Source organism: Podarcis gaigeae (assembly GCF_964106915.1).
Source record: "Podarcis gaigeae genome assembly, chromosome: 1".
Lineage (NCBI taxonomy): Eukaryota > Metazoa > Chordata > Lepidosauria > Squamata > Lacertidae > Podarcis > Podarcis gaigeae.
Genome location: NC_139678.1, coordinates 40,883,389 through 40,895,928, shown reverse-complemented (window position 1 = coordinate 40,895,928; position 12,540 = coordinate 40,883,389). Strand labels below are relative to the sequence as shown.

Genomic DNA, 12,540 nt, shown 5'->3' with positions numbered 1-12,540 from the left:
TAGATAGATTTCTGGTGTGAGCTTTCTTTAGCATCATTATTATTTATTAAATTTGTATACCACCCTTTATCAGAAGACCACAGGGCGGTTCACCACATAAAAATACAAAATGAAAACACAACAAACCAATAACCACCCCATCTGGTGTGATTAGTACTGTATGTTCTGAAAACCTTTGCAGTGCGATCCTATACACACCTACTCAGAAGTAAATCCCACCAAGTTCCTTGGGGGTTACTCCCAGGAACGTGGGCAGAAGGTTGCAGCCTTCCAGTTTAAAATGCTAGGAATCATCTAATAAGGCCAGTGCTTTTTATTCTAAAAAAAATGTTTAGGGGTACTCTCATTTTCCTACTCATATTGAAATACTGCCCCTCAATGAGGCCAAACTTAGATGATTCACAAAATTTTAGGGGTATGTGTACGCTTGAGTACTCCCCGGGGAAAAAATAAAACATTGAATAAGGCTATTTGCCAGAAAAGGAATTGAGGTGGGGGGCGGGGAGAGGAGGTTGTAAGCAACTTGCCTCTAAGTTAGCTACACCTTGACTCGATGGTTCTAAGCCTTTTTTATACACAGAGTTTTCTACTTGGAGTTTTCTCGTCTCGTCACCGGCTCTTACCTGTTTTTGCTGCCGCGGAGTAACCCAGCTCCCCCTCTGGGACTTCTTCCCGTGTGCTTTTCTTTTTCCCCCCTCTCCTAGACTGAGGAAATAAGATAGGTGCAGAGATCTCAGATGCAAAGAAACCCGGGAATTAAGAAAAAAAAACGAATTAAGAGAAATCGCTTTGGAAGATAAGACAGTGGACGTGCATGTTTCCACCCCTCTCTTCTTTGCAGAGTTAATGGCCGAGTTCTGGGCAGTGGCTGTTTACCTTGCCCTCCTAGGTAGTTTTTAATCCGTGGGTGTGGTTACCTTGTCTGATAACTTACCTGTTTATGGTCCGCAGAAAGAGCTGTGCAGAGTTTAAGACGCAGCAACACGAAACCAGCCTCGTTGGTTGGTGCTCCTTGGCTGGAATCTGCATTCCAGACAGAAACCTGAAGCAAAAGCGGAAGAGTGGTGCTTTCTTTCTTTCTATTATGATTATTCAGCTTCAAGGGCACCAACGTTAACTGGGACTTCTCAGCAACTAGGAATCTCCAGAAGTTAAAAGAAGGCTCGTTTGTGTGTGTGTGTGAAGATTTGGAAACATTTCTTTCTGCTTGGGATTTTCCAGCTTTCTGATCTTGCCTTCCTTCGACGACTTTGCTCAAAGTAGCTTTTGACCACCGTGGGGTGCCTTTCAAGAAACTTTTGAGGAGTTTTTCTGCTGACGATTTTCCCCTTGATTCTCGGGCCGGCATGAGGAAGTAGCAAACTGCAAGTACCAGCTGTTCTGTTGAGAGAGAGTGAGAATGAGAGAAAGAGATCTGTCTTGTTAACTGCTATTTCTATTCAGTAAAAAGGCTGAGTGTAGCAGAAAAGAACAGTAAGCCTTAGTGCAACAGGCGGTGGAGTTTATAGCAGATTTGCGTTGACAAAAAAATAGGCCCATTGTATAAATAATAAGTTGTGACGCTGCTGGGAAGTTTTTATGGTATGCAACACGATGCAAAATCTTCCCGTTTAGCCTCTGTTTAAGTTGTAAAGTTTGGCTGGAATGTGCATTTCAGATCAGACCATTGTTAGAAAGAGCAGCGTGTGATCTGGTGAAAAACTGCCTCTCTCTGTGGTGTTTTAATGTAATAGACTGAATGAAAGATGTTCCCTGAGAGTAATCATATAGAAACGAACTGATATCTTCTGGGAATATAATAAGTACTACTGTGATTTGCCCAACATGGAAGCAAATCAGACTTCAGACCATAATGAGCTTTCCAGTCTAGAGGGGGCAACCGAACCTGAACCAGGCCCAACTCTCTACACAAAATTTTCTATGAAAGCCCTTTTTGGATTTACGGCTAAACTGCAACCAGGCACTTCAAAAGAACAAGCTGTTCTTAAAGGATTTCGAAATGTCAATGATATCAGTAGCCATGCTGACAACCAGGAAGTGAGGAGCAGAATCAATGGAGATGATTATCTGGATGGAGATCATCAACTTTCAGAAATACCACAGGCTGAAAGCCCAAACAATGCTTATGAAATTTCAGAATCCAGTACTTGCGACATGTTTGCCCTCGAGGCTGATGCCACTGCCCCAGTTGACTCAGGAGTGGGTGCCTGGGTGCCAACTGACTTTGATGCTGATGCTGCCCTGGGTAACTTTGAAGTTGATATTAGCAACCATGTTGATTATGAAGTCTACGGCAGCACACCTGCTGACTTTGTAGACACTACCATTGTCCCAGATGACTATGAGCCTGACACTTATGGCCCAGATGACTTGGAACTGCAGGAGCAGAATGATCCCTATCTTTCCCATTCAGATTTTCAACACTCGCTTTTGTCTGAATTTGGCAAACAAAATGACAAGGATGCCATTCTTATTCAGGGTACTTTGGTTCATGCAACAAGTGACACAGAATCAGACAATGAGCCTACAGATCTTAACAGTGATGAAAATATAGCAAACAGATCTGTTTTAAATAGTATTGTGTCTTTGGAGGATAATGACCAAAATAAAGAAGAGCCGGAAACAGAAGGATATAGAGAAATAGATGGTGCTATAAATGGAGGTGAAACAGAGCAGATTCATTCAACAGAAATGGATGATACACTACATGAAATTTGTTCAGAAACTGAAACTGCAGCACTGACCAATGAGAACCATACAGGCCTGTCTCTGACAGAAGATACTCAGGGGTTTGTAGATGAGCAAGGATCTCTTGCAAGCAATTCCAGCACTGCATCCACCCAAAAACCATCTTTGAATGAGAAGACCTTTCAGCTTCCTGCTTTTTTCAGTGGGTTACGTGTACGGAAGAAAGGATTCTCTTCAGATCAGGAGGAAACTGTCACTGAAATCAAACAGAAAGACAGCGACTTGGCTATGCTTAAATTAAAACAGCCTGTTAAAAAGTCCAGTATTGCACCTGATCAGTTAACTAAGAGGAAACCAGCAGAGCCCAAAGCGGCCCCTACCTTTCTAGAACAACTCTCTCATCTCTTAGGGCCTAAAAATGAAGAAAAAGATTCTGGCGAGGTGTCCAGTGATTCTGGCAGCAACGAGAATGGCCAAGAAAGCAAATCTTCTGTGAGAAAAGCATCCTCCACCTCTGAAGAGGCAAAACCAAGCCCCGCTGAATCTGCATTGGATGCATTTAAAGCTTTATTTACACGCCCTCCCAAAAAAGAGACAACTGCTGATATTTCAGAGCTAGAAGCGATAAAACGCAAAATGAGACATGAAAAAGAATCTCTGAAGGCAGTATTTGAAAGGTCTAAAGGTGATGGAGCAACTGACACAAAACCAGTAGGTTGATTAATACTCTTGTATTCTAGGGCTAATGCAAAATACTAATTGGGTAAATAGATAGGTGTGATCTAAAATACGTATGGCAAATGCTTATTTTGGACAGAAAAGACCCAAGCGTAGCATTACAATTTTGAGACTGGGATGCCTGTTTTGACAGCACCCAGCGTCACAATACTAAGCTGCATTGGTGAATTCTGTGCATTCAGCACGGTATTGTTGAAATGTGGGTTATTATTTATAAATTCCATAGTCCCTTTACCATGCAAAATATGATAACACAATATGGGTTGTCTAGCCTCATAACAACACACTGAAATTGTCATAAAATTTCGCATTTCAGAAATGTACTGAAGTTGAGAGATTATTAGCAGAGCAATCAACACACCCCTTTTGGGTGGCAGGCAGGAATGAGTGTGTGGCTTGAATAGAAGTATCTCTCTGCTAGCCCTGCAGGCCTCCATTTGCTTCCTGCTGCCTGCAGAGTCTCGCCACTCTGCTGACACAGAGCCCCCTTCTACCCACTGAATGTACCGTCACTTGGAAACCCATAGAGCTGGATTTTATATGGGTGGGAGTCCTGAGCTCCTCTGGAATCCATTGGATTCTGAGCCATCCATGCAGCATCAGACCCAGTTTAGGCCCAGTCACTGCACCAGCTATATAGACTGGTGCAGGGATCTGCCTGATCTTCCCATGTTCTGCCAATCACTATGCACAGCAGGGCTATAGGTGTTGCAGTGGTCCCACCATTCCATAAAGCCCTGCCAAGATAAGGAGTGCTGGTTTGGATTTTTCCTTAATTTGACAGAAGGTATTGAGTCTGTGGGGACGCAGGTGGCGCTGTGGGTTAAAGCCTCAGCGCCTAGGACTTGCTGATTGAAAGGTCGGCGGTTCGAATCCCTGCGGCGGGGTGCGCTCCCGCTGCTCGGTCCCAGCGCCTGCCAACCTAGCAGTTCGAAAGCACCCCCGGGTGCAAGTAGATAAATAGGGACCGCTTACCAGCGGGAAGGTAAACGGCGTTTCCGTGTGCGGCTCTGGCTCGCCAGAGCAGCGATGTCACGCTGGCCACGTGACCCGGAAGTGTCTCCGGACAGCGCTGGCCCCTGGCCTCTTGAGTGAGATGGGCGCACAACCCCAGAGTCTGTCAAGACTGGCCCGTACGGGCAGGGGTACCTTTACCTTTACCTATTGAGTCTGTGGCTGATCTGAAATTTGGGTTGTGGTGAGTTCTAAGCCAGCTGTCTGCCATCCACACATGGCATCAAAACAGCATTCCAATCCTGCCTTCCCCCTACCCCCCCCCACAAAAAAACAAAGCTCAGGGGTGTGTACATTTTTATCCTCACAAAAATCCTGTGAAGTAGGTTAGGCTAAGGTAGTTGCTGGCCCAAGGTCACCTACTGAGTTTATTGGCAGCATGGATATTTGAAACTAAACCTCCCCAGCCTTAACTGGTTACTCTAACCACTGAAACCGGTGTCGCAGTGAATTAAGAGCATACACTTTAATACTGGTGGGTCGTTTCAAGCGGGCAACGGGCAGTGTCCATGGCTTTCCCCCAACAATAAAGGTAATGGAAAAACCCATGCCTTTATTGACCTCTGTTGCACATCAGAGCATTCAGTCATTATGACGTATCGTATGTGAACAAACAAACAAAAATTGCAGGTAGTCAGAAAAAAATCCAGAATGTAGTATATTGAACTAGCTAAAATGTCGCAAAATTGTGAGCAAGCTCTCACATTTCCCCACTACTTATTTCTGACTGGATATTAAGCAAAAAGAAAGGTGGAAAGGCTGTTGGGTTGGTTTGTTTGTTAACATTTATAAACAAGCAGTTTTCAATGCCATGTGCCTTCATATGTTTCTTAAAATATTTTTTGTTTTATTAGACTGATGCAGTACTTTCCGATCAGGATGACAAGACTCCCGGGAGACTGCAGACTGTCTGGCCCCCACCCAAAGCAAAGGATGAAGAAGAGAAAGTAGGATTAAAATATACAGAAGCAGGTAATATACCATGGCAAAATGTCTATTTAAAAAACAACACCACCACCTGAACCTGTTATCCAGTTTCTAGCGCTGGCTCTTTCGCAATAGTTATATTATACTCAAAAGAAAAAGTTGATTGCTTTGTGTCTGGTGCTGTAATTAGTTTTCAAAGGCTGACAGGTAGGAATTTTGTTACAGGTAGCTTTTCAACAGGTGTATGCATAGCCTGGTCCATCCAGACTGACACAGCTATACTAGTGTAGAAGCTTCCCAGCCAACATGAGTGTGGTAAAATGAATACTATACTCACAATGTAATAATACCTGTTTTCCTTACACATGTCATGGGTGGCATTCAATACTAGCTCCATTCAGATCAGACCAATTGAAGTTAATTATCATGACTAAGTCAGGTTAATTAATTTAATGGGTCTGGTCTGAATAGGGCTTAGTTGAATACAACCCATTACCTCAGTGCAGGGGGAAATACCCTGCATGGAGCCTTCTTTGGTGTTTCTTCAGTATTAATAACAGAAGTCAATAATAAGAGTTCAAACCCCTGCAGTGCCGAGATCCCAACCAAAGCAACCATGGATTAATTAGGAAAAGGAATGTTCAGTGTAACTGACTGTGTCAATCAGATTTTAAAAAGCATTTTATGGCAATAGGTAGGCAAGCTACACAGCAAAAAGTACCCCAAGCTAATTTAACAATTCTGCATTCATGTGCAAGCTCCCTTTATAACATTTTGAAGTAGTCCCATCATTGCCTTGCTAGAGAGTTTGTACAAATTATCCCATGTAGACATAGCTATTCATCCCTGAAACTCTTCAACAGAAGTGCCATTTTGGTCTGTTTTAGATTCTGCTTTGGTTAGGTTTTACAGTAATTTATTCTAATTTTGTTTTGCATGCTGTTACTGTATATACCGTACATGCACATATCTCCATTGCCAAAAACATGATTACACAACTTGCCTGGCATCTAAATTGGCAAACCAGCTGGGGTATTTCAATAGAGGTTAAAAAAAAAATAAAGTAGGAAAAATAGATTTTAAAAATAAATAAATAAATAAATAAATAAATAAATAGCTTGAAATAATCCACTGTGTCCGACCATATATATCCAAAGGCATGTTAATATAAACCTTCAAACAGGAACAAAAACATATTTGCTCTCTGCTCATATAAAGTGTAATTATGGCAATCTCTGTGCCAAACCTTCATATTAGCAGCTTACCTCTTAATAGTATGCGTTTGTATTATGCTAAATACAAGTTGGTGTCAGAATGATCCTTTGCAAAGGCTTTTAAATGTGGGATGTTAGGATCATGTTAAAGCGAATCACTACTTCAGTTTTGACGCCGTATAGATTCCTCAATAGTGTTTGAGAGATGGAGGGGGAGTTAAAATGTAGAAGGAATAATATTAATTATTCTGTTCTCTGTTTATAGGCTATTTACATTTCCTCCTAAGTGCCCTATGGCATTATCAGGCTTTTGGCAAATTAACAATCTATGGATTTTTAAACTTGGGGCGGGGTATTGTTTTGTTTCTTATTATATATTTTTCTGTTTTTACACTGGCTCTCAAATGAAGAATGATATAATAATAATAATAATAATAATAATAATAATAATAATAATAAGGCTAGGAATGAAGCAGTACATAGGGACCTACCCGGTGCATGTTCTTCTTCTACATTTTCTCTCATCACAAAAGGCCCAATTTCTACCATTCCTTGACTGATGGTGGCAGAAGTAGTGAGAGACCCCTGTGAGAGAAATTATCCTTGCTAAATGGTTCGCCAGAAGCGGCTTAGTCATGCTGGCCACATGAACCGGAAGTCTGCGGACAAACACCGGCTTCCTCGGCCAGTAAAGCGAGATGAGCGCGCAACCCCAGAGTCGTCCGTGACTAGACCTAACAGTCAGGGGTACCTTTACCTTTAAATAATAGCCTGGATGGGTTTCCTTTACAGCTGTGCTGCTGTATTTGTTGCTTGTGGGTGGGATGGAAGTACAGACTTTTAAAAAACACCACATTTTTCATTAAGGCATTTTATTTCTTTTCTTAATATTCTTTCCCTTAACTTTCCTATTTAAAAATAATATATATACCTATTGTTGTGAGAAAAGTGGAACACTGTAGATCTTGTGTACAATGCTGCCAGCTGTTGGTGCAGTGATTTGAGTGGAAATTATCAGTATACCAAATGTATTGTAATTTGCTCAGAGCTTGGATTCTGAAGTAATGTCATTACTCATTCAGTGACTGAAAGAGATGGGAATTTAGCAGTGACTAAGATGTAACAGGACGGAAGTACCATATTCAGATTAGTTAGGTGGAGCATGTATAAACTTTACTTTCATGCTCTTCATACAAGAGGCTTTTGATACCCTCTCACTGCTGTATAATTACCCTTGAAGCCAGTGGCGTAGCGTGGGTTGTCAGCACCCGGGGCAAGGCAAGTAATTTGTGCCCCCTAACCCGTGGATTTGCGCCCCCTAACCCATGGATTTGCGCACCCTAACCCTAACCCCCAGATGTTGTGCCCGGTGCGGCCGGCCCCCCCCCCCGCACCCCCACGCTACGCCACTGCTTGAAGCTGATCCAGAAGATCCAATAAATATAGAATTCTTCTCATTCCCATTAGAATCAGTGATGCTATCACAATGGTTGTGCTCAAATCTGCAATGATTTCTTGTTTAGCTGTTCATTGGGTTATAGATGCCAAAAGTTGCCAAACACGTCTTTCCTCTTGCTAAGAGAATGTGAGATGTGCTTCCTTTCACTGACTGTATTCAAAATAATGTTTAATGACAGCCTTTTCTCTTCATGTGCAATATATTTCCCTTGGCCATAAATAATGCTCACTGACTATACCTATTTTTGGGTGGGATTTGATCACATACAGTACTGACTATGTGATTCAGGTTGTGCAATTAAAGTCGATTTGAACCCCTTGCACAACATGCCTGCTTCTCCCCGAAACTAGACTTTTTTGCAGTAAGGAAAGTGATGGGAAAATGCACTGTAAACCTTGAAGCAACACTGTCTAACTTCCTTGCAAACAAACCACAACGTATGTTCAATAAACAGGTCATCTGGAAATGACTGATAATACTCATTTCTAACACTTTCCTAACCTACCCAAGCAGCTATGGCCAGACAATAATGTAGATATAATTATGCGGCTTCTGTGTCTAGAGCGGGGGTCAGCAAACTTTTTCAGCAGGTCCACTGTCCCTCAGACCTTGTGGGGGGCCGGACTATATTCTGAAAAAAATAATGAACGAATTCCTATGCCCCACAAATAACCCAGAGATGCATTTTAAATAAAAGCACACATTCTACTCATGTAAAAACACCAGGCAGGCCCCACAAATAACCCAGAGATGCATTTTAAATAAAAGAACACATTCTACTCATGTCAAAACACGCTGATTCCCGGACCGTCTGCGGGTTGGATTTAGAAGGCAATTGGGCTGGATCCGGCCCCCGAGCCTTAGTTTGCCTACCCATGGTCTAGAGGCTAGCTTAAGGGAGGCCCAGCCTGTGTGTCAGGCTTTAGCCTAGCATTAGGGGTCCGTTTCAAGCATGCATGTATGAAGTTCAGAATGATGTCACAGATGGGATGGAGGTTAGGCACTGGATCAGAGGGCTCAGATGAAAGTGTGACATCAAAGTCAGGAAGAAGGTTCCATGACAGCATAGAGGGTTGAAGGGGTCAGAAGTATGGGAAGCAGAAGTCTCAATCTGAGGCAACAAGGTACCGGTAGTAGGCAGAGTCCTCCCATTCAAGGTGGGTTACAGTCAGTTAACATATCTTTGAGAGTTTGTCCCCAGGAATTCATCCTGAGTTTCTTCCCAAAGGCACTTTCTAGGGCCAGAGTTTTCTATCAGGGGCCATTGACCCACAGAAACAAATAAAGAAGAAAAATAATAATGTCAGGTTTTTTTGTTTTGTTTTTTTAGAGTTCAGTAGGTTTTGTGTGCTTTTTCTCCACTGTGATGACTGAATCCATTGAGCTCTTGTCTGGCACATACAGAGCTCCTTTGTTCTCTTTCCCTCACCACATCTCGGGTTGTAAACAGGATTGTGCTGTTTTCCTAAGCTGCTCTAGCCCCCAGTTCCTAATGTATTTGATATTGTTTATAAACCCTTTGAATGGAAGGGCCGTGCTTCCCAGAGGTGGGCATTTTGGTGTTGTTGGCATAGAACTCGTGTTGTTTCCATTATCTTGATTTTGGTTCCCATGGCCTGGTGGCATTGACAAGCTTGGGAGGGGACAGCAAGCAGGGAGTGGTCCCTCAAAATGTGCGATGGGTGCTCACTTCAGCACTCTGGCTCCTGCCTTTCCCCTGGTGGGAGGAAGCAGTGCTCCCCAAATCTGCTCTGGAGTGTCTGCAGCAGGAAAGAGCAGAATGGGAAGTCCTGATAATGCAGGAAGAAATCCATTATGCAAGACAGATGCCATAATTACATATCGTCCTAAACATCGATCAAAGGTGTTGGCTAAACTAAGTTCGTGTTCTCTCATCAGAAAGTTTACTAAATGATTAAATTGAGCCCCAAAAATGTGTAGTAGGAGGCATCATAGACTTGCAAACTGACAGTGAAAATTTGTGTACCATTGTTTCACTTATGTTATCTGGTAGTGTGAAAATATTGAATGTTTTATTTCCCTGTTATGTTTATGATACTACAGTATGATCAAGTAGTTTTGAGTCAATAATAAATGATGATGGTATTGTCATGTTCCAAGTCTACTGAAAGGCTTTCATATCTATTTTTGGGGTGAGGGTCTTTTGGGGCAGGTTTTGCTACAAAAGCAGTGGTTCTAATTTGCAAAAACGTTTTCATTTAAAAAGCTTATACTGTATTAAAAATGAGAAAAGTAGCAATTTCCCTTGACTGGATGATAATGTTGGAAATAATCTTACTGAGATACAATTCATGACACATTTGTTCTTTTATGTAGCATTTTCCTCATTAATTGTGTATATTGACAAGTCCCTGCTTCTTCATTGCCTTTTTAAGTTACTTCATCCTGCAGCAAAGTCATGCTGTTTCTATGGCACCTCAATTTCCATGGCAACAGTCTTTGACGCTATAAACACTATTTTTATGCCAGTGTGAGAAAGAGAAGCAGGGTTGTGAATGAGAAACCTCTTATTAGACCAAAAGGGCCTTAAATAAAATATTGAGAATAGAACTGTATATAACAGAAAAAATATATTTCAGCTGTGTTTTGAATTGTCCCCTCATAACTCACAATGTGATTTATGGAGGAGGAAAGACCCTCTTCAGTGTAATGCTGGGGGACCCCTCCCCCTTCCTATATAAACCATATATCATAAAGACACCACAGTCTCTGCTGTGCCTTATTTGCCAAAAGTAAACACAGACCCTGGGTAAGCACCTGAAACTGTCAAGATTGGGGGGCAGCGTGTAATAATATTAAAAACATCCCACCCACTTCTAAAAGGCCACAGATGGTTAAAGGTGATAGGCCTGGTTATAGAGGAACGCTTTTGCGTATCACCTAAAGATATGTATAATGATGGTGCCAGATGAACCTCCCTGGACAGAGCTGTCCATCAACAGGCAGCCACTGCATAAAAAGACCTGTCCTCATGTTGCCATCCCTGGATCTCATGGAGGGGCCACATGAAGAAGGGCCTCAGATGATGACTGAAGGGTCTGGGTCAGCTCATATGGGGTCTGCAATTCTGAGCTGTTTAAGGCTTTATATATCAAAACTAGTACTTTGAATTGGGCCCAGAAACTACAGTGGTACCTTGGGTTACAAACACTTCGGGTTACAGACTCCACTAACCTGGAAGTAGTACCTCGGGTTAAGAACTTTACCTCAGGATGAGAACAGAAATCGCGTGGTGGCGGCACGGCGGTAGCGGAAGGCCCCGTTAGCTAAAGTGGTACCTCAGGTTAAGAACAGTTTCAGGTTAAGAACAGACCTCCATAACGAATTAAGTACGTAACGAGAGGTACCACTGTAATTGGCAACTAGTGCAGTCAGGCCAGAATCTGTGTTATATGTCCAAAAGTAATATGAGGCTTCATCCTTGGGAATCGATCAAACTCACCCCCAAACAGCAGCATAGAATACTTTCTAGGTCAAGCTAGAAAATATAGGTATCAATAACCAGATTGTAATATAGACAAGGAATCCAGTACACTTTACAGGCAAACTTACGACACACTGGCAGCACTTTCTAAAGTGAGGAATGAAGAGGATAAGTAGCCCCTGTGCAGTTCTCCAGTTTCAGTTGCCCCCTTTCTGAAGCACTGTTTCCAATTTTAAAAGAGCCATCGGAATACTGTTTTATTACTTTGTGTGTGGTGTAGCTTTGTTAAAGTAAGGCACTAATTCAAGAGACGTAGTCAAAGGATTCTGTTAAGGGAAAGCTTCCTGATAAAGTTCCTCAGATTTGCTATTTTTATTAGTAATCTAGGGGAGGTGGTAGGAATTTGCTTATGGTATTTCAGATGGCACCAAACTAGGAGGCATTGCAAATATTATTAGGAAACCATGCAGAATTAATTGGATGGCCTCATGAACTGAACTGATGATGATGATGATGGAAACACGTTAGAATTGTGATTGCCTGTTTGATTCTGGTTAGGGCAAGTGCAAGCCATAGTTTGTTGGTGTGCATGTAATGGGAAACTGTGGTTTGTACTGAACAAAACCAATCTGTGTTTGGAAGGTGTAAAAAATGTATGTGAGCCTATGACACATTCCTTATTCTCTAAAACATGCTTATGCCTAACCTGAATGTGTCTTATAGGATTATTAGGATTAGATTTTATGGAACAAAGTAGGTGTTCCATTATTACTGCTCCTCTGTTTGAAATAGGTGACAGGAGTGTGAAACATGTAAATGACATGCCTATTTAACCTTGTTAAATGTTTGCCAGCTGGGTGGTAATTATTTGCTGTACTGTAATCTTGAACGTTTGGCACTGAAACAGGATAATTAGAGTAGCATGTGATCTGGCAGCTGAATATATTTTTCCCCTGTAAACAAGGAGACAGCAAGATATTGACTCAGACAGAAACCAAGGTGCTATCCCCAGCTGCGGTGTTTTCATTACATCCTTACATGAACCACCGGTGAAA

General features: G+C 42.1%; 2 protein-coding genes across 14 annotated transcripts in view; one reads left to right on the top strand and one right to left on the bottom strand.

The window, feature by feature from the left end:
* Window positions 1–2,873, bottom strand: part of LOC310847562 (uncharacterized protein) — a 28,940-nt gene extending 26,067 nt beyond the window's left edge. For 7 of the 10 annotated variants that reach the window (XM_083745428.1, XM_083745429.1, XM_083745431.1 and 4 more), the window contains exons 1-3: window positions 2,745–2,873; window positions 935–1,380; window positions 624–732 (exon numbers count right to left, since the gene is read on the bottom strand). In XM_083745428.1, coding sequence (XP_083601554.1) covers window positions 624–732; window positions 935–1,380; window positions 2,745–2,757 — 568 coding nt within the window. In that variant the 5' untranslated portion in view covers window positions 2,758–2,873. Of the gene's footprint in view, window positions 1–623; window positions 1,381–2,147; window positions 2,252–2,744 lie in introns of those variants that run through there. The other 3 variants (XM_083745425.1, XM_083745432.1, XR_014565898.1) reach the window with 2 other exon arrangements.
* Window positions 1–12,540, top strand: part of FMN1 (formin 1) — a 162,918-nt gene that overhangs the window by 51,378 nt on the left and 99,000 nt on the right. For 2 of the 4 annotated variants that reach the window (XM_083744315.1, XM_083744316.1), the window contains one exon: window positions 5,295–5,412. The exons of 1 other annotated variant lie outside the window; for it this stretch is intronic. In XM_083744315.1, the coding sequence (XP_083600441.1) occupies window positions 5,295–5,412 (118 nt within the window). Of the gene's footprint in view, window positions 1–1,379; window positions 3,400–5,294; window positions 5,413–12,540 lie in introns of those variants that run through there. One more of the 4 variants, XM_083744318.1, reaches the window with a different exon arrangement.